At 43.0% G+C, this 22085-nt stretch overlaps 1 protein-coding gene across 1 annotated transcript in view; it reads left to right on the top strand.

The window, feature by feature from the left end:
- BTBD7 (BTB (POZ) domain containing 7) overlaps nt 1-20781 on the top strand; it is a 30790-nt gene extending 10009 nt beyond the window's left edge. Inside the window, exons 3-10 of the mRNA XM_009070126.1 lie at nt 5932-6140; nt 7506-7581; nt 9780-9940; nt 10294-10437; nt 12399-12588; nt 16640-16818; nt 17431-17862; nt 19966-20781. Of these exons, the coding sequence (XP_009068374.1) occupies nt 5932-6140; nt 7506-7581; nt 9780-9940; nt 10294-10437; nt 12399-12588; nt 16640-16818; nt 17431-17862; nt 19966-20781 (2207 nt within the window). The remainder of the gene's footprint in view (nt 1-5931; nt 6141-7505; nt 7582-9779; nt 9941-10293; nt 10438-12398; nt 12589-16639; nt 16819-17430; nt 17863-19965) is intronic.
- The last annotated feature ends 1304 nt before the right edge of the window (nt 20782-22085 follow it).

Here is a 22085-nt window from a genome sequence, read left to right as displayed (position 1 = left end):
GAATCACTTATCCCTTCCTCTTCTGTAACACAGTTATTAAAACCAGATCAGTTCCCTAGTCCTGTTCCTCACACGTTGTTAAAATAATCCCCACTTCCAGTCTTACTGCACTGCCATATCCACTGCTGTTGCAGGGAAGTTTGACTTCAGGCATCTTAATTTTATTAGATAGCTATATTGGATGTGTGAATCCTCTACTTGCATCTTGGCCCTGTTGCACACTGTCATGAGTAGTCTCACTGAGGTGGTGCAGTTGGTTTTGTTACAGGCTTTTGGGTACTGGGACCTTGTGAAATAGTTTTGCCTGGGAATCTTTTCTGCCTGCTGATTCCAGAAAGTTTTCTAAAGTAAAATTGACAATAAAATAACTCGATTTCAGACTTTTTGTTTTCCTTTTATTTTTAGGTGTTGACTTTACCCTTGACAAGTATAAGAACTTCGAAACTTTATTTTAAAGCCACATTCAGCAGCTCAGCCTTTGATCTAGAAGCAGATACTGCCTGACATCAAAAGTACTCTTGATCTCAGGAGTGAAACATTGAAATGGCAGGAATCCCATGGTAGCACTGTTAGATACACACAAATGTATTGTGGGCAGATTAGTGCAAGTGTGTCAGTTATGTATCAGTGCAATAGGAATGCTCAAAGTAACTAGTTTGGCAGTTAAAACTTTGAAAGAAATTGGGCATGATTAAGTAAATATTAATATAAATTATAGAATCAAAGAATAGTTTGGATTGGAAGGGACCTTAAAGATCTTGTTCCAGCCCCCCTACCATGGGCAGGAACACCTTCCACTAAAACAGGCTGCTCAAAGCCCCATCCAGCCTGTCCTTGAATACTCCCAGGGATGGAGCATCCACAGCTTCTCTGTGCAAGCTATGCAGTGCCTCACCACCCTCACAGTAAAGAATTTCTTCTCTATATGTAATCTAAACTTGACCTCTTTCAGTTTAAAGCCATTACTCCTTTGTCCCCTCCATACATGTCCTTGTAAAAAGTCCCTCTCCAGCTTTGTTAAGCCCCTTTAGGTACTGGAAGATGCTTTAAGGTCTCCCTAGAGCCTCCTCTTCTCCAGGCTGAACAGCCCCAACTCTCCCAGCCTGTCTTCACAGGAGAGGCACTTTAGCCATCTGGTCTTCATGGCCTTCCTCTGTACCTGCTCCCACACAAGGTGCTCCTCATGTTGGGTGCCCCAGACCTGGATGCAGCACTCCAGGTGGGGTCTCATGAGAGCAGAGTAGAGGGGAGAATCCCCTCCTTTGTCCTGTTAGTCACCTGCTTTTGATGCAAGCCAGGACACTGTTAGCATTCTGGGCTGCAAGTGCACATCACTGGGTGATATCAAGCTTCTTATTCACCAGCATCCCTAAATCCTCCTCCTCACTGCTGCTCTCAGTCCAGCCAGTATTTGTGCTTGGGATTGCCCCAACCCACATGCAGACCTTGCACTTGACTTTATTGAAGTTCATGAAGTTCACATAGGCCCATCTCTCAAGCCTGTCTGGGTCCCTCTGGATGGCATCCCTCCCCTCTGGGTGGCATCCCTCCCCTCTGGGTGGCATGCCTTCCCTCCAGCATATTGACTGCACCACATAACTTGGTGTCGTCATTTCTAGGAGGGTGTGCTCCATGGTCTTGCCACACACGGAAGTGAGACTGATTGGCCTGTGGTTCTCTGGGTCTTCCTTTATTTCTTTTTCCAGTTTAAGGTTTAAAGATATTTTATAAAACTATTTTGGGAGGAGGTAGAAAAGAAAAGCACTAAAACCTTGAGAAGCTAAGAACCTGTAGTGTTCCTTGAAGACCAAATACAGTGCTGCCAGGAGGCAATAAATGTTAATAGTCTGGGAAAGAACCTGCATCCAGAAGGTGGAAGTTGAACACGGTCCCTTGTTCACAATGCAGTCACAGGAAAGTAGGCATTGTTGGCTTGCTGCTTATGTGATAGCCAGTTAAAAGGGTGTAGTCCCTGTTTGTACTGTGTACTCCTTTGACTTGCTCATACAGTTTTTGTACTACTGTGGAGAACCTAAATTCCAATTGCCACGTCTCAGATGCATGAGGTCACTTGAATCTGACACAGGTTGGTTGGTACTGCTGCAGTAGTCTCCTTGTTTCTGTTCTTTGTGCTGGCTCTAGGGTTTGGGCTGTTGGGGATCTGATGTTGCTGGAAGCAGGATTGTTGGAAATTAGCTGACTGGCTCGCTGAGTGGCCACCCAAGCACCAGCATGACAGAAGAGCAGGTGATGTGATGTGGAAGAAGATGATGTTTGATACCACTGTATGAGGGGCTAGCTTCCATGGCTGTTCCCACAGCCTGTGAGCATGGGCTATCCGCTGAGGACTCCTTAGCAAGTACAGGGCATGTTTACAGCTTCGGGTCTGTAAGACATGGGAAAGAAGCTGAGATTCAGATTAGATGTGAGGACAAATTTTTTCCCTGTTAGGGTGGTTGGGCACTGGAGTAGGTTGCCCAGGGAGGTGGTGATGTCACCACCATGTTAATAGACATCTGGATCTGGCTCTGGAGGATGTGGTTTAGGAGTTACAGCAGAGTGGGAGGCCAGTGGTTGGACTTGATGATCTTAGAGGTCTCCTCCAACCTTGATGATTCTATGAAATCTTCTTTTTTCCTTTTTCTTCCTGTGAGAAGCTTGGTTGGAGTAACAAGGGTGCTCATGGATGGGTGAGATGAGCATCTCTGAACTTTCAAACGTGTGGCAGCCCAGACTAGCTACATGCCATGCACCCAAACTATTCTCTACATGCCAGCAAATTCAAAAAGTGTGGTTCCTGATTGTCAGCATGGTCCCTCCTGATGAGACAAACATAGGAAAACATGGAATAGCTTTTAGATTCCAGTTCAGTGTGAAGATGAATTCTTACTGCTTTCTTTTTTCCCCTGAGCTCCACTGGTTTGCACAAGTTAAGGGGGAAAGTCTTCACTACAGGATGAGTTAAATCAAGCTAACAATTTTGTAGTAGAAACTTTGCTTAATGCCACTTTTGCTGATTGTTGTAGGCACTTAATTTGTCAACAGTCTTGATCTCAAGCTACGAGCAGGGAATGCTAAGTGTGGGCTCCAGCTATTTCTGCCTGGAAGGACTGTGGAACTGCATTTGAGAGAGAGCTCTGGCCACAGAAGGGTCTTGTTTGTAGGCAGAGCCTGTTGTTGTCCAGCAAAAGGAGTGCGTGGAGTAACCTAATTTTTCTGAAATATGATAGTTACCTTTCATCTTTTTAGACCCCCAAGTTAACTCTCTGAAATACACTAATGTTCACAGAAGCTTGTGGGACACTTCGGGACACTGCAAATGGATCTTGGGAAGGCTGTTGCTGCCTGAATATTATAAAATAGTATTCATAAGAGAAAAATGCTTTATTCCACTGTGGAGAACAGTATTGTAGCTATTAGATGACTATTTTTTTGCCAAGTGGCTGATTGTTAAAGCAGAAAAACCTTCCGCCAAATTAAAAAAGGAGCTGGGTTTCTTTCACAGCTAGAACTGGGTTGCCCCAATTCATTTACATGTTCAGAAAATAGTTTAATTGTTACCTCATGCTTACTTCAGAAGAAATACTTTTAATAATCCTGCACTTCTGACCCATTGTTCGAATTACTTGGGAATAGAACTGTTTCATTTGCTAGTCATCCTAAATGAGCTTTTCACCTGATGTTGTCACATTATGGGTAGCTGTGCAGTAATTGGACTTGACAGAGGAAGTGAGACTGAGCTGATGCACTGTTTCTGTAAATCAGTGGTGTTCAGACCCTTGGAACTGCAGTTCTGGAAATGCAGTTTCTGTCTTTGCAGGGGGCAGGCATCCTTATTGTTCAAAAATAAATGTCAGATTAAACAGTAGGAATGGCATTTGCTTTGAGACGAGTCTCTGCTCTTGCAGTTTGAGTTTCCTGGTGGCTGATTCCAGTGAGTGGTTTACATACTGCCTTGGAAATGGAACAGTGCTTACGTGTGACCTTTAGAGTTCAGGAGGATGCAGTCATCTGCTGGAGTCAGCTTGCATGTGAACAGAGGAACTGCATGCAAAATGTTGTGTCAGGATTTAGCAGGGCAAGGCTTAGTGCAATGTGCAGATGACCCTAAAGAATTGCCATGGAATTTTGAGCAAATTGCAACTTGTCACGGTTAGCTTTCATTTATCCTGAATTAACATTTTTCTTTCCTGAGCCCCAAAAGAGAAGATGAGAGGAGTGTACACGACAGTTAAATACAATGTCAGCCCTTAATTAAGACCTTTAAGTAAATATGGGTCCTGAAGTGGAAAGCTTCAGGCTTCATTTACTTATGTTTCTGACACATGTTGAAGTATTTGGAGCTTTTTTTATGATAGGAGTTTTTTGAGTGGTTTAATTGTTTGGGTTTTTTGTTTGTTTGGTTTGAGTTTTTTAACACTGTTTTTCAGATCCTTGACCAAAACTTTTTAAGACTTAAGATTTTATCCTTTAGGAATCTGGGGAATTATGACAGATTCCCTTCTACTTGAAGTAGGTTTTTCACTTATTACTACTTACTGCTTAATGATGTGTGCTTCATGTTATTAGTTGCAATGGAAATGGTGTGAACATTTATATTCTGTATGCCTAGGTAGAAAAATAAGATTTTTCTTTTGCTTCTGTTAATTGTTGTTAGTGTATCTTACCTGTATGCAACCAGGTCAAAAATATGTGGCATCAGGAGAGCTTTCTGTGTCTTGACAAATGTTGAGATCACTGTGCTAAACACTTTTTTACACAGCTTAGTCTCTGAGCTCAGTAATGAGATACAGATCTCTCAACAACAAAGTTTAGCTTTTAAATATCCTTGAAACTGAGAGAAAAATGATGATGTATAAGAAGTAGAATTGCAGTGTAAGCATGCAGCTCTGAACTGGCTGGGGACCTCTCATGGGCATAAGCACAGCTGTAATTTTGTGGCTGAAGTGGGTTGAGACTGGAATGTATAATTCTAGAATAGGATTTTTTTTTCCTTTAAATTGCTATCTCTGCACTAAACCAGATGTATAAATGAAATCACCAAAGTGCTGTTGGAGACCTCAACTTATCAACATTGTGGTACCATCTGCCTTAACTCAGTAGCCCCAAGTACCCATGTTTTCAGCCCTCCCACAGTATATCTCCCCTCATTTCTACCAAATCTGCTCCATCTCCCTTCAGGAGTTTTAACTTTCTCCTCTCTCTTCTTCACAAGACCTGTGCCCTAGGAAAAAGTAAGTCCTAATGTAGCAGTGGGTATGATGAAACTGTAGTAGACTCACCCTGGGCCTGCCTCGTGGATGCTTCACTTCTGCATCCCTGTCAGAGGAGAGGTCTCCCTGTGCTGACACCCTCTGTGCCTTGCTGGATACTGGGGCAGAGGCCAGCGTTGTGGCCCAGAGCAACCAGCTGCTGCTCCCTGCCTTTCCTGAGAGTCAGAAAACGATGCTTTGCTGCCCTCATCCTGTGCTGAGTAGCTGAGTACCAACACTGTCACAGCTCGTGTTTCTGCTCCTCCTCATGGTCTGTCTCAGGAGGGCAAAGTGATAGGGATGTGGAAATCCCACCTTTGTTACAGTTTATAGGCTTCTGTGAATCTGCTGCAAACAGCAGTGACTCAAACTCAAGTCTGCAGTGTTTAAAATGTGGTAAACAGGTGACCAAAGGAGGTTCTGGTTGAGCTGAATTCCAGTTCATCCAGGCATGCCAGCAGACATGATGCTTCATGTGCCTTTTAAAGGTTGCCTAGTTGGAATCCTAAAACACTGTTAAAATTGTTGTACTTTTAGTCAGAATTTAACCCTGTTTTCAACCTTGATCTGTAGGACACTTCTGGTTTTACTCTCACTGGGATTCCAGATTTAGCCACAAGTATTATTCCTTCAGGATCAAAGTGTGTCTGTAATAACATCATTGATTTTTGTTTCCTAGGCTGTGAAGATATTATTGCTGAGAGCATCTCACTGGACACCTTAATTGCCATCCTGAAGTGGAGCTCTCAGCCATACGGTTCCAAGTGGGTCCATCGTCAGGCTCTGCATTTCCTCTGTGAGGAGTTTACCCAGGTCATGACTTCAGAGGTCTTCTATGAACTCAGCAAGGACCACCTGCTCACAGCTATTCAGTCTGACTATCTACAGGTAACCTGCAGTGCAGGATGCAGCTGGTCCTGCTGCAGGCAGGATATGTTACACCATTACTGGAGTAGCTGACTTGAAATTGTAGGCGAGAGTGGGTGTGAACACACCAAGAACTGCTTTTATAATACACAAGAATGAAACTGAAGTAGTGATTAAGGAAACTATCTTGTTCTTGGCTTGTAACACACTCAAAAGTGATATTTGATATTGCTGAGAAGCCTAATAATAGTTTATAAATGGCTGCAAATTATTTTAAGCGAAGCATTTCTGAACCTAACATTTGCCTCATGTGTGTAAGAGTTTTGTACAATTATGTGGTGGTAGTAGTTTTGCTGTAACAGCATACATACTAATTGGGGGCAGTGGGAGCTAGTAAACTAGTAATCGTTCAGAAGACTTAATTTATTTTTTTGGGGGGACAGAAAAATACCTTTTCTGACATGTATGGCAGAATTTGGCTTTTTTTGTGACTTTCCTTCAGTGACTGTGTGGTATTAGGGAGAGAAAACCATACTGACCACTAGAAAGCTTTTATATTTTTGTTGCCATTTCTCTTCATGGGAGTTATCTTTATACTAATGACCAGCCTTTTATAGCTGAAAGATAACTGGATTTTTTGAAGTCTTTAAATTTTAAAGGATAAATTGTTGGAGATTATTTGAAGTGGGGTTTTTTTGGTAAGTTTTGTTTACTTTAAACATTTCAAAAATGTCAGTAACAGCACTGTTGATCTTCTGTGAGACTGTATATTATGACTAAATTTCCTACCCTAGTTGTTAAGAAAATTATGTAGGTAACTTTGAATTTTTGTAGTACATGATTTTTTCCTATAAGAATGCTGAGTGGTTACTGGTTAGTGCAGGTATATAGGTATGAGCAAAGCAAAGTTGCTTTATTTATAGTGTTCCTGAAAATCTTTCTCTTCACATAGATGATAATTTAGAGGGCTTAATTATTTCCATAGCTTTCCAGGCTGTGCAGATGCTGAATTTATAATGTTAAACAAAAGATCCAAACACTCAGAGGCAGAACTGCTCCTTTTAATGAAATTCAGTAATTCAAATTTAATACCTCTAAGTTTCCGAACTAAATCAAATTTATCCTTCCCTAGAAAACTCTTTTCCCTCTTCCTAGGGATTCAGTAAGTGACATGAGTGTAGAAATGATGGTGGTGCTATACCAGTGGTACTGCCTCAAAATATGAGGAGAAAGCAGTAAGCAGATCATACAGTGCAACTCCTTCTTGCTTTGGTACAGTTGTGTTTCTTCAGAGCTTTGAAAGACCTGTGTGTGTGATTGATTGATTGATTTTGGTGTGACATTAAACTGAGCATGTACAGATTGCTGACTTTTTATTTCTACCAGGCAAGTGAGCAAGATATCCTTAAATATCTGATTAAATGGGGAGAGCACCAGTTGATGAAGAGAATAGCAGATCGAGGTGAGGAGCCATTATAAACCAAAATGTATTGAAGTTCTGTTTTATGGGTAACCTGTAACATAAGGAAATCTGATCTCCTTTGTTCATAGTATAGTCAAAACTGAACAATGTACTTGTGTTTTTGAAGATTTTGTTGTCTGAAAAGTGAGAACACAGGCATTCTGAGGGTGATGGGAGTGTTTAGCCTCTAGAAGGAAAGGCTTAGGGGGAAATCTTAGCAAAGATTATAAATATCTAATGGCATGAAGCAAAGGAAATAGAGCCACACTCTTCTTGTGGCACCTGAGAGGCACTGAGGCACTAACTGACAAAAAAAGTGCTGTTTAAAGAGAAGAAGCTGTGAAGATGGTCAGACACTGGAACAGGTTGCCCAGAATGGGTGTGGGATCTCCATCCTTGGAGGTATTCAAATCCCAAGTGGATGTAGTTGGGGCAGTGTGCTGTGCCCTGCCTGGGGAGGTGTGGGAAGCAGTCATTATGGCAGGACCAAACTTCTAGAGGTCCTTTAAACCTTCCTGATTATCTGATTTTTAAGTCTTGTTGGTTTCCTGTTGTCTCAGAATTATTTTTCTTGTAACCAGTTCATCAAATAAAAAAACCCTGCAGGATCTTTTACTTCTCTGTGCTTATGAAAGCTTCTCACAGTAGTCTTATTCTTAGTTTACTGTGTCAGCCTTTCACTTCAGTTGGAGTATGTCTCTCCCACAGAAATCTGTGGTAGTGAGAAAAAAGCCAACAAGTGCCATCAGATTTTTTCCTAAAGTAGATATAGATGTATTTTTATGAGCTGAGATGCACATTGTTGCTACAGTGGTAACTTCAAGGGCAATCTCACATGTGTTGGATGTGGGAAGTAGGTTAAACATGTATTTCCCAAATAACAACTGCAAGTAGCTTGCAGTTCATCTGTACCACAAAGTGTCCATCACATTGTGCAACAAGAGGAACGGAAAGGGAAGGACCTGCCTATGTGGAAATGGAGCAGTGCTGGTGTGACTGCTGTCTTGGGAGGGCTGACCATGTTTCTGAACTCCACTGTTAGTGCTTGCAGTATCACTGCTTTGTCATGGACATGTTTTACGAAATGCAGCACAAAGTCAGTTAAAAGATGTTTTTTTCTAGTGACCTGAGTAAGTATTAACCTGTTTTCAAAACAGGATTTTCTAAGTGTTTGTCTTAGGGCACAGTGGGTCATAATGGATCCAGTTAAACAGTACCAGACCTGGACTGGGGCAGAAGCTGCTCATTTGGAGTAACTGCACAGCTTCCTGCTCTGTGGTGTTCCATAAGTAAACAGCTCACTTCTCTTCCTTGGGATCATCAGATAACACGATAAGCAAAAACAGAAATAAGAGCTGTGTCAAGTTCTGTCAAATTAGGGCCAAATTTAGACCAGTAATTTTTTTTCCTGATTCTGCAGCTCTGAATATGTGCTTGTGTCACTCAAATGCCACAAGTCTTTAGAGGCTGTAATGAGCTGTGGCCAAAACTTGAGCTGCCTGTGTTGAAGGAAGATGGATGTGTTTGACAGGTTTCCTCAAAGAGTGAAGCTAGTCAAAGTTGGGTTGGGCACAATACCTAAAATGCACATGAGGTTCACTGGGGGGGGAGAGTGACCTGAGTGTGTCGTACTTTGTCATCTTGCTGTCCCTAGGAAGATACCCAATCCCAACACAAATAGTATCCTGTGACCATGGGAGCAGTGTGAATTTGGCACAGTTGTTAGTAAGGTGGGTTTCACAAGGAGGCTAGAATAATGTAACCCAGTGGACTCTTCAGGCCTTAATTTGTGGAAAACAAGTCTCTGAAAACTGCTGGGAAAAGGGAGAGGAGCTGCAGGAGAGAGTCCTTGGGGGAGCTGCTAGCAGGAAGGTACAAATGTTTTCATAGCATAGCTCTTCATGGAGCTTTAAAAGTATTTACCCCAAGCACTGTGTTTGTATTTTCTGCTTGGCTTATGCTTTGAAACTGGCAGCTGTGCAAATGACCTGTGCTTGTATAAACTGAGCCTGTCTCTATGGATGCTTCATATCTGATTCTAAGACAGGAAATAGTTTTGTGGCACAATGTTGATGACCACCGTTGATTTACAATTAGGATTTTCTTTCCTTTTCTGAAACTCCCATCGGCCCTGTAACTCCTGCTGCCCTATTTAAACTTCTTGATGCAAACCTAGCGTGTCTTGTTCCTTCCCACAGAGCCTAATTTACTCAGTGGTACTGCTCACAGCGTGAATAAAAGAGGTGTGAAGAGGAGAGATCTTGACATTGAGGAGCTGAGGGAGATCCTGTCTCCACTTTTACCTTTTGTCCGCATTGAGCACATCTTACCCATGAATAGTGAAGTACTGAGTGATGCAGTAAGTCAGGACAAATACTATCTCTGGGTTCTTTGTGCTTCAGATGCTACAATGTTCAGGTGTGGGGTTTGGGTTTTGGGTTTTTGCTACATGTTCAGGGGTGGGGTTTGGGGGTTTTTTTTTTGCTTTGGTGAGTGTTGGGTTGGTTTGGTTTTTTTGAAGATTAACTTCTAAAATGTTGTCATTGAGAATAATACATGTGTAACTCTCTGGTTAAATTTTCTGTTCTTTAAATCTATCAGAAGGCTAAAGAAAAATCAATGGTGTAAAGATCCAGTGTAAAAAAATGGATGTATTGCAATATTTTGCCATATATTAAAAAAACCCATAAAACTCTTTCTTGATTCTTAAAGATGAAGAGAGGCCTGATTAGCACTCCTCCTTCAGACATGCTACCAACATCAGAAGGTGGAAAGTCAAATGCCTGGCTGAGGCAAAAAAATGCTGGAATATATGTGCGGCCAAGACTGTTCTCACCATATGTGGAGGAGGCTAAGGTAATAGTCATCAGCAACACTTGTCTGTTGTCAGGTTGCAGTCTTCAAGGGGGTTCTGTAAACAGGGAAAGATTCTGGTATTTTTTTGTGTCTCTTTACATGTACTGGCCTAAACTACTAACATTTTCAATTTAACAAGACTCACAAGATTGATCATCAGGCTCAAGTCTCTAGAACTGGTCAGAAAAAAATTTCAACCAAATTTTTTTTTGTCGAAATTGAAATGTTTGCGAGACAGATCTTGATGAAATTCCAGCGGAAACAAAGCAGCGTTCTGAGGGAAACCTCCCTGGTTTCCAGCCAGTTTGCCGGCCCAGCTCCTCGGCAGCCCTCCCGGCAGGCGGATGGCAAGGTGAGAGCCTCAGGGTCCCACTTTGCAGCTAGTCAGCAGCTTTGGTGCCAGGTCTTTCAGGCTCCCCAGCTCCCCCCAGAGCTGGGTGGAGAACTGCTGTTCCACTCAGCAGAGGACTCTGATGTTTCATCTTCTTCTTTGAATCAGAACATGCCCCAAAATATTTTGATCCTCCGCAAAATGGAATAAATATCTCGTGTCCAGTTTGGCTGAAGTCCTTTGTGTCCCACTCAGGCAGTAGCTTCCCTATTTAATTTCTGGCATGAGGACTGTCAAAGTGAAGATCTTGTCGCATCTCTGCTGGTGCTGTTTGGTGACAGGGTGGAGATGGTGCCGTGTGGGGCAGGAACATGCCACGTTCTGTTTGACAGAATGGGAATCCTTTGGGCTGCTGACTAATGCCACCACGTTAGGTAGCTCTGACTTAATTTGAGAGCTCAGGAGTCCCAGCAGTGCGGGTGACTGCAGAACAAGAGGATTAGGTGAAGCTGTGTACATCCCCATCACCTACAGACTGACCACTGCTCTGATGAACTCAGAGCTTTTGCCCTGTGCCTGAGAAGGAAAATGTTTTCTGAGGGGATGAGCTGTTGTCGATGTCCTCTTTGAGTGAAAGGAAGAAATAAAACTACTTTGCACTTTGGGCACAAAGTTGGAGAGCAACAAGTGGCACTAAAACAGCAATGGAAGACTAGCCAGTTAAAATGTTATCTTTGTATCTTGAATTGATGAAACTAACAAAAATGTGTTAAAGAACCTGTGATAAAAGCTTTGATTCTCAGTTTTCAGGTATGTGGTATGGGAGTGCTTCAGTAATTATCTGAAGTAAAAAGTGCATTCTAGCACCTCCCACCCCCCTGTCAGGATTCCTACTTGTTTCTGCTAGTTTCATATTATGCTGTGAATATTTTTAAAAGTATTATTGGCTTTTTAACCTTAGAGGGTGGAGTGATTTCTGATTACTTTTTTTTTTTTTTTTACTCCCCTGTTAGCCTCCCAGTTTTTGAAAGAAGCCTATTTAACAGTAAATGAGAATCTTAAAAGGGTAGGCATAAAGCACTTTCTGTTCTTTAACATGCCTCAACCCTGGTAGTATTCAAAGCCAGCTTGGATGAGGCCTTGAGCAGCCTGGTCTAGTGGGAGGTGTCCCTGCCCATGGCAGGAGGGTTGGGACTAGACGATCTATAAGGTTCATTCCAACCCCTAAAATTCTATGATTCTCTGACAATGCCTGAAGGAAGTGAGTTGCCTTTTCAGACTGGTGCCTTCTACTCAGTGGTACAGAGTTGAGACCCACAGGAGTAACTGTCTGAGACAAAGCCCAGAGGGTCTGGCCTTGAGAAGGTCACTTCTGATCTGACAGGCACAAACAAAGCAACCTCCACAAGTCTTATTCACCTGCCTGCTCCTAGCTCTGAAACTCAACTCTGGCCATGACTGGGGAATGCAGTACAAATGCTGAGGAAAAACCAAGTACTGTTTGCGACCTGGAAAAGTTACTGTGGTGTAGGCATTGCTAAGACTCCTGTCCTCAGGACTGTGCTTGCAGCAGGTCGTGGTGGGGTGTGTGCAGTGCCTTCATGAGGGTCTCTGGTGGCTGTCGTTGCAGTCAGTGCTGGATGAGATGATGGTGGAACAAACCGACCTCGTTCGCTTGCGGATGGTGCGAATGTCCAACGTGCCCGACACGCTGTACATGGTGAACAACGCGGTGCCGCAGTGCTGCCATGTCATTACCCACCAGCAAGTTAGCACCAACCAGTCCAGTCCTCCATCAGTCATAGCCAACGAGATCCCAGGTAAGGCTGCTGGTTGCTGCCAGTGCCCATTGCTCTCCTGGGAGAGTGGGGTGAGCTGGGGCCTGAGGGAGTGAATGCCACTTACTGAATGCTTTGCTTTCCTTGGAGGGTAATACTGCACCAGTCCCTTTGCATTGGTCTAGTCTGAAGACATTAACTGGTTTTGGATGCCATAGCAAGTAGTTAAAAAACAATCTGAAAACCTTGGACTGGTTAAACTGTACAGCACTTGCAGGAGCATTGTGCTCAGAGTTTTCTACAGGGTTCTTAGTTTCCTGCAACCAATCGTCCAAGATGGGTAAGATCCAGGTGGCTGGAAAATGGCAAGATACTGATTTCTTTGTCTGAAGACATTAACTGGTTTTGGATGCCATAGCAAGTAGTTAAAAAACAATCTGAAAACCTTGGACTGGTTAAACTGTACAGCACTTGCAGGAGCATTGTGCTCAGAGTTTTCTACAGGGTTCTTAGTTTCCTGCAACCAATCGTCCAAGATGGGTAAGATCCAGGTGGCTGGAAAATGGCAAGATACTGATTTCTTTTCAAAATTCCAGGGAGCATGTAGGGAAATCAGCTTAACTCAGTTTGCCAGAAAAATATTGGAAGTAGGCACTCAAAACACTTATTTCAGTTTACCAAATCCACTTTAGCTTCAAAGTCAAACCAACTTCATTCCTTGTGCAGCAGAGAACATTTTTATAGGTGCAAGTAGGTGTGGCCTCTCTTGACTTCAGAATACTTGGTGTGACATTCCCCATGACAGGAAAATACATACTAAATATATTTTGTCATTTATGCATTCAATCTTTTGGTGTCAGACTGGAGGGATTCCCAAAGCATGTAGCTCTTCCCCCCTTTTCTCAGTCCCACTAATAGTCAGTGTGCACAGAGACCACGCTGGCAAAACTTGCAACTGATGACAACCAGCACAAAGGGTCAGTGGGTGTTTTGGAGGGCAGGATTAGGTAGCTAAATGTCTGAGATGAAATTTCAGTTCAGTGAAGGAAGTGGGAGACACTGTTCAGGTAGGTGTAGCCAGCTGTGTGAATGCAGGCTGGCTGAGGGAAGCTCTGTGGACAACAAAATGAAAGTCAACATTGTACAATTCCATAAAAGGCAACCATCATGCTGAAATACAAAAACAAACGTGCCACAAAACGTGAGGTAATTTGGTCTTAGATGGAGGCCAAATCGCGTTTAGCCCTTTAAGTGTCTATACTGGGTCAGGTCAAGGGTTTGTGTCTAGCCTAATGTCTTTATTCTAGCCATTACCAGAAGTGAGAGTATAAGGAAAGCACAGCACAGAAAGCTTATTCAAAATAATTCTCATAATTCCCCATAAAATTCTGTGCGCTTTTCAACCATGTGCAGCTTGGAGATGTCCTGTGGTAGATGGTGTTTCTGTGTAGTTAGTAATTTTAAATGCATGGTTAATCCATGAGGTTATGCAGTCTCTAGTTACACTTGCATAAACTTTTGGCATCCACTTTTAGATCAAAGTATCCCATTTCAGTAGATAGGGATCAGTTTGGCAGTCTCTAGAAAAGCAATAAAGATGACATGCCACCAAGAAAACAGTCATCTTCCTCCTTTCACCACTCCCAGCTCCCCGTTTTATAAGCAATTTGTGTATCAATTATGTCTCCCTTCAGTCAGCTATGATGAAAGGAAGTAGATAAACTATTCTTACAGATGCTATAGAGCCAGGGCAAAAAAAATGAATTGAAATTGCTGCAAGAGAATGTAAGTTGAGCTGTTAGGAAGATTCGAAACATTCTTCAGTTAAAAGTTTTCTAGGAAAGTTTGTGGAATGGTTTTGATCTATTTGCTTCTTGTGATTTGGGAGGAGACTTGGTGAAGCCTTCTGAAAACCTCTGATAAATCTGATAAAAGTACTAATTGTTTGTTTAGAAATTCACAGCTGTGACACCTCAGCAGTGCATTACAGTACTTGGACTTTTCCCACCCTCCACAGAAAAGCATAAATATACTCACTATGAATCCAATGTAAAGTATTTCATTGTAAGATATGACTTTGATAACACTTTGCTCAATCTCAGTTTCCAAGGAGGTTGAGAAGGGCAACAGGTTCTCAAAGGTCTCTAATGTTTTGCAAAAGTTCTCATATTCCAAGAAAAACTGGCTCTGTTGGCAAACATGAGACATCTTGACCAGTCTGAAACTGCCTGGTTTGTACAATTTAAATAGGGAGGAATTTTTGCCAGCCCTTTAATTTGAGCATGGATATGAGCTCTGAGCTTGGCCAGCAGTTGGAGCACAGGAATTGTGTCCTGGTAATTGTCTGTTTTGCTTAGTTGTGTAATTAAGCAAAACAATTGATTGTTTTGCCAATGCCTTGCAGGACGGGTAGATGGAGCCCAGTTCATTTGAGATTAAAGCCTCTATCAAACCTGTAACTTGTGCAGGAACACACCCTGAAGCACAGACAGCACAGGAACTGCCAGGGGAGAGCTGGGCAGTGTCACCTCCGTGCCCCTTGGGCTGGGCTCAGAACAGAGAGTTCTCTACAGCTCATCTTTCTCCATCTGTCCCTGGCATCTTCCTGCCTCCCTGCCCACTGCCTGAGGGCTATGTTTGCATAAACGCTGCTGGCAGGGTGTCTTGGTGCTCTTCCTGCAGCGCTGCTAGAACAATTCAGCCTCTGCTGAAGCCTCTTCTGATTCGAGGGCAGGTTGTACAGGTGGTTGGGTCTCCTTAGGTATCTTCCAGTTTCAGGTTGAAGTAGAAATCCTGCAACTGTCTCGAGAGAATTGTATTATTTATATAGATAATCTTTCTTCCATGTGTTTCACATCAAAAACAGTTAAGAAAAACCCCAAACCAACCAGAGACAAACCTGGGTTTGAGAAGACAGCACTTTTTAATGAAAAACTTACATCATTTTTATACCTACTAGTTTAGAGAACTGCTTCAGGCTTCTCTTAAGGCCTTGTTTTTCAGTGTGAGCAAATTGTTGGGTGTAGCTAAACATCTGGCTGCTAAACCAGGGTTTTTCACAAGAATGTAAGTGTGTGGAAGGTAGCACTGGAGAACTGATTTCCAAGCCTTGAAGACTGGATAGAATGGGTTCCTTCCTTCTCCCAGTACAGGAACTCCATTGCGGGGGGAATATTTTGCACTAGTAATCCTTCACATACCAATGTAAACTCTGTGAAACTGGGACCCGTTGTAGTTGTGTGGTGTTGGATTTTCTCCTCCTCTGTAATGCAAATACCTTTTCACACTGTTCTTGCTGTATGATCTGTTTATGAGCTTTCCTTACGGACATCTGGTCATGGTGATATATAACACTTGTAACACTGGTAAAGGATCAGACACCAAAACTTATATAATCAGAGATCTGGCTTTATCTTCTCTTATGATGTGCACATTTTCCTGAGGATGGAAACACCACAAAGAAATACCGTTAGTCCTCAAACAGCAGTAAGAAGTGACATGAGAAAGTTTTGCAACAGGCTAAATCCCCCAAATTATATATTATTTTCTTCTGGAAAGGTTTTTGAAAAATTATTTCAGTATGGCTGCATAAAACAACATAATTTTAACAGGTTTTTGTTGGCTTACAGTTTGTGTAACTTTCGTAAAATGCACTTTCTCTAGTTACATACTGGTGTTATGGTCTTGTGATTATAGAGTTGCACTAGAAGTATGAAGTGTATGCCAAAAAAAATCAATGAATTCTTGGCCTGGAGAAATCATGAGGGAACAGTCAGTTGTTATTTAAGATATCCTGCCCCCACCTCAAGTCATGGAATTCCTGCATCAGAAGGGTTTACAAAGAAGGCTCTATTTGTGACTCATTCTAGCAGAAGCTGGAAAAGTGGTGTATGTTTTTGCCATTTGTATGATGTGTGTTATCTCATGTGGCTTAGTGATGCTCCACAGAGCATGTGTAAGTAGAACAGTTCTTGGCAGAATGCTGCTTCGAAAAAAAGCCAAACAAATCAGCCTGAGGTTAATTTTTTGCCTTCAGAATAAATCTAACCATCGCAATCACACTTACTGTCTCCATTCTGTGTTATGCCTGCAGTTCCCAATCTGCTGGTGGTGAAAGAGATGATCAAGCGGCTGCAGGAGCTGCGTCACACGGAGCAGGTGCAGAGAGCCTACGCGCTCAACTGCGGAGAGGGCGCCACGGTCAGCTATGAGATCCAGATCCGTGTGCTGCGGGAATTTGGGCTTTCTGATGCTGCTGCTGAGCTCTTGCAGGTATGGAAAAACGCTGTGTAAGGCCAGGAATTGTGTAATCTGCAATGGAAGGACTTTGTGTGCACAAGCAGGTGCATGAGTGCTTCGAAATGCCTGGGCAGCTATGCAGGTGCCAACGCCAGTTGCATCTGATGTATGTGATTTTGTAAATGTGGAAGGGCAATGTATAAATTGCCATTCAGGGGGTTCTTACTGACACAGGTTTTGGGGACAAAAAAAGATAACTCCTGAAGAGGGAGTTGATGAGAACAGTAGAACCATATCTGGAAATCTAGATTATTATTTATTCTTGAATCAGAGAAGAGAAAAAGTGGTAACTAATATCTGAAGTCTGCACAGTACGTATCAGGGCCAGGAAACTGGAAATCCCACTTGTGTTTATGCACTGCTGTTAACCAAGTGTGTTTGTGGATCAACTTGGAGTGGATCTGTCTTGTTTTTGAAAAATGTTCTGTGTTAGCTGCAATCACCCCAGGTTGGTGAGGTGGTAGGTGGCACAACCAGCCAGTTGCAGTACTAGCACATTTCCAGTTCCAATAAATGCTGGTTTAGGAGATTTTTCTCGATGGGTTCCTGCTTTGTTTTGCCTCATGCTGGGTTTTTCCTTTGCAGAATCCTCACAAGTTCTTCCCTGACGAGCGCTTCGGGGACGAGAGCCCAGTGCTGACCATGAGGCAGTCTGGACGATGCCGTGTTAACAGCACTCCCACTGCAGAAACCATGTTTACAGAACTGGACTCTTTTGTGGCCTTCCATCCACCACTGCCCCCTCCTCCACCTCCATACCACCCACCAGCAACTCCTATTCATAACCAGTTCAAAGTGGGCTGGAAACAAAGGGTGCCAAGTCAACATCCCTCACGTTCCTTTTCTTACCCGTGTAACCACTCGCTGTTCCACTCCCGCACGGCTCCCAAAGCTGCTCCTCCACCTGTCTACTTGCCCAGTGCTAAGGCAGTACCACCTGACTGCACCAACACCACAGCTCTGGGGAGGCAAACGGTGGCAGCAGCAGCAGCAGTGATGGCAGCTGAGAAACAAGTAGTAAGTATTGTGATTTCTCCTCTTCTTTCTATCTCTGGCCACTCAAAGTACTTTAAGAATTCTTTCCAGCTCCTTCTATATGATGAAGTAACTTGGCTTTGTTAAATGAAAGAGCATCTTTGTTGGTTAGGAGATTTTTTCATTCTGCATCCCAAAGGCATGCCTTGATCCCTGGAAGAATGAATGTTCCAGGGACTGGAGCATTTTTGGAGGGGCAGCTGGTACTCATCAGTCTTCTGAAATCTTAGAAATGTAGAATATCCTGATTTGGAAAGGACCCACAGGGATCATCAAAGTCCAGCTCTTGGCCCTGCACAGGACAGCCCCAATAATCACACCATGTGCCTGCGAACATTGTCCAACCTCCTCTTGAGCTCTGTCAGACTTGGGGCTGTGACCACTGCCCTGAGGAGCTGTTCCAGTGCCCAAACACCCTTTGAGTGAAGAACCTTTTTGTGATATCCAACCTAAACCTCCCCTGACACAACTTCAGGCCATTCCGTTGGGTCCTGTCACTGGTCACCAGAGAGATCAGTGCCTGCCCCTCCACTTCCCATGAGGAAGTTGTATCCAGCGATGAGGTCTCCCCTCAGTCACCTCTTCTGAACAGACCAAGTGACCTCAGCCACTCCTCGTGTGGCAAATGTAGTTTGCTCTACACTGAACCAAAGCATAAGCCAATTCAGTTGTGGACTACATGCTGTAATTCACATGTAGAGGTAGTGATGGTATTTTGTCTACTCACAGGTAAGTAGTCCTGAAGTAAACAGGTTCCCTTTTTACACATCTGTGAAGAATGTGAAGGCTTTACAGCTGTGAAAAGGACAGGCAAGCAGAAATTGGTAATTGCCAGCACAAAGGGCTTTGTTACAGCATTTCAAAGCAATTGTTGCTGAACTACAATGTAAAGCAATGGAAACAATGAACTGTAAGATTTTGGACAAAGACATAGCTCTGCGAAGTACAAAAATTTGATAATTTATTTCTGCAGTAAAAAAACTATCAGTGCAGAGTTGTCACACTGAAAACTTGCACATTAGATGTGGATTTGACCCTGGAGTTCAGAATGGAAACATGGATTTCATTCTGTTCTCCCTTTAGCAATTGTCTTGAACATATTGCAGTTCTTTTTGTACTTTAGGTTAAAATATTTAACTTCACATTAGAAATGTTTGCCAACATTTGTTCAAGTGTGGGTTTTGTAGCATGTGTCTTCTTTGATCAATACTGACTTCCCTAAGGAAACCATGTAGTCATCTTTTTCACATTAGAAATATTTCTCCTAGAATGTCTCTAAATACTGCAGGGAGGAGCAGAGGCTTGATATGGGCGATTTTTGTTCTGCATTTATTTCTGCAATTTGTGAGTTACTAGTAATTGATGATTACTAAAATTGCTTTCATTATAAATGATAAATGCAAGTAGAAAATCTGACTGTTCTGTCTGGAGGTCTGTGACATGAACATTTCCACTCTGAGACAAGCGTAGGAGCAGGAGAGAAGAATGCTCTGAAGCAGCTTCCATCACTTTGTGGATCCAGTCAGCACTGTAACTGATGTTCCTCCAAGCCCTGAGGCTGTTGTGTACACACTCATACTCACACGTGTGTGTGTGTGTGTGTGTGTGTGTGTGTATGCAGTTAACTTATTTTGAAAAGTGGGAAAAAGAAAAAAAGCAGAAGGGTTGTGCCTCTAGTGACAACATACATGTTTTGAGGCTTCCCTGCACTGGAGCTCTGTGCTGTAACAAACCATTTAAGTTGTGCACTGAGTACCTTGTTTAGTTTGATAGCTGCAAATGGCTCAAGGCAGGTCCTGTCTTTAAGGAGTTTAGCAGTCCAGTGTCCTTTACTGCATATTCAAGGCAAGGTGCATGTAAAAGGAGCTGTTTCTGTGGCACAGCAGCCCCATGAAGGAGAGCAGCAGGAGGGTGAAGGTTGGCGGGTACATGTGTTCTTTAAACAGCACAGGGAACTTGCAGGGTGAGGTCGTCTGGGCAGAGGTAGATTAAGTAAATGTCATGTTGAATTACAAAATCAGTCCTAAATACGGTTTGTGTTTAGCCTTTGTCTGTTTCCATGGACCAGTTTCCTCTCTGTTGCAGTGCACTCAGCCCTTGCTGAATGAACTGATGCCGGATATCGCGATGGGTGTGTCAGCAATGTCGTTAAAAGACAGAAGATTACCAGAGCTGACGGTCGACACAGAGCTGAGCCAGGCAGTCACAGAGGTAGGGCCTGGCCCACCCCAGCACATTTCGTGTATTCAGAACAGACACTTGCCTACATCCCGGAAAAAACATGCAATAGAGCAAAAAATAGATGCTCGAGAAAACCCGCAGGAGTATCCTGACTTCTATGATTTCTCTAATGCTGCATGCAGACCCTCCACTCCAGCACCCAACAGGCACAGCCCCTCACCCTCACAAGGCATTTATTTTGGCCCAGATTTGTATAGCCACAGTAAGGCATCACCAAGTGGCTTAAAGTCAGCCTATCTACCTTCCCAGATATCTCCTAAAAAGCAAGAGGATTCCAGGAGGGAGTACCTGCTCTCCCAAGATGGGCATCAACACAGGCAAAAGAATGAGCCAATACACCTCGATGTCTTAGAACAACCTCCCCAGCGACTGGACTTGGCCCTGGCTGCCCAGGAGAGTGCTGGGAACGGCCCCGTTCACGTCAGGGGAAGAACAAAAATGGAAACGGATTTAACCTATGGGCTAACCTCCAACAGACCTTCCCTCTCTGCCTACACCTCTGAAATGCCAGAAGAGAGACCCAGCAGGAGACTGGCAGATGATGAGCCATTGGAACACGGAGCACAGAGAAACATGGATTTGGAAAGGGAAGATGCAGTAAGCAGAGGAAGGAGGTCTCCAAACAAACCCGACTTCCTGTACAAAAAATCTGCCCTGTGAAAGCAACCTTCACTATTTCTCTGTGCCTAAGGAGTTGTAAACATCCCATTCCTTCCAACTTCTGGCCTGACTTCTGTCAGACAAATTCCTTCATGCCAGCAGAAAAATTCAGCTTCGCTCACTTCTTTTGTACATACATTGCTTTATTAGAGACAGCATGTTATCAGTTTGGGTTTAATGCTGCTTCTGGTTTTATTTTGTGGGAGGTTTGGGTTTTTTTGGTTTTGGTTTTTTTTTTTTTTTTTTTTTTTTTTTTTTTTTTTTAGCAAATTTAATTCAGCCTTTTAAAACAAAAAAAAAGCTGGTACCTTTTTTCTACAACCTGGTCGCCTTTTGCACCTGTACATCTATTTTAGTGTATTAGTTTTGTACTAATATGTTAAACTTTAATGTCACATTTAAAGGACTGTATTTTCATACTTTTGCATTTACCCTTTCACATGCTGATTCCCTATGTGCATTGGGTTGCACATGATGAAATGTATTTTCTTATGAGATAGTAACAACACATTTATTTTTTAATTATAGGAATTCCAAAGAACAGCACATCAAAAAAAAAAATCTACATTTTTAAGTTAGACTTTCTTTTTTTATTTGTTTAGGTCTGAAATCTTCCTGATTTTTACGACTATGGCAAGAATCCAGTCTAATGTTTTGTTTGAAAAGTTCTGGCAGCTGGTCTTATCTAGATAGCAAACCTTCTTCAAGAATTATATTTGGGTTTTTAGGAGTCCAGAGGGATATTTAGAAGCCCAAATTCCTGTGAAATTCACTGGAATATAACAGTTTGAGTCTGTTTACTTCTAGCTCAGCCGTGACCACGGAGAACTCCGTGATCACCCAGAAGCTCTTACTAGACAGGCTAAAGCTGTTGATTTGCCCATGCAGAAATATATCAAGAAACTTGCTCTCCAGCTGCTCACAGGAGGGGTAAGCAAAGACCAGAGCTTGGATTCATGCTGACTCGTGGAGTGTCAGGAAGACAAGGCACAGTTACCTTTGCTGAGCACGGGGAGGTTCCCTCTCCACAGAGAGGTGACTGCTCACTGCCTTCTCCTGCCTTTGGGTGCAAAAGGGCTTCACTCTCAGTGACTCATTCCGTGTTCCTTACCCAGTCCCACTGTTGCTGCCTCCATGGTTGCAGCTGATCCACGAGAATCCAAGGGAAGTCACTGCTTTAGCGTCATGGCACGTGTGAAGCTTGAGTGCCCTGAAATTTCACTTCCATTTCCCAACTTCGCTTTTTAAAGCACAGAAACAAGATCCCTCTGTTAGCATGATGTGAGGAGGGAATGGTGGTGATC

This window comes from Acanthisitta chloris, unplaced genomic scaffold (genome assembly GCF_000695815.1).
Source record: "Acanthisitta chloris isolate BGI_N310 unplaced genomic scaffold, ASM69581v1 scaffold14792, whole genome shotgun sequence".
In the NCBI taxonomy this organism is placed as follows: Eukaryota; Metazoa; Chordata; class Aves; order Passeriformes; family Acanthisittidae; genus Acanthisitta; species Acanthisitta chloris.
This window is presented reverse-complemented; position numbering and strand designations above follow the sequence as displayed.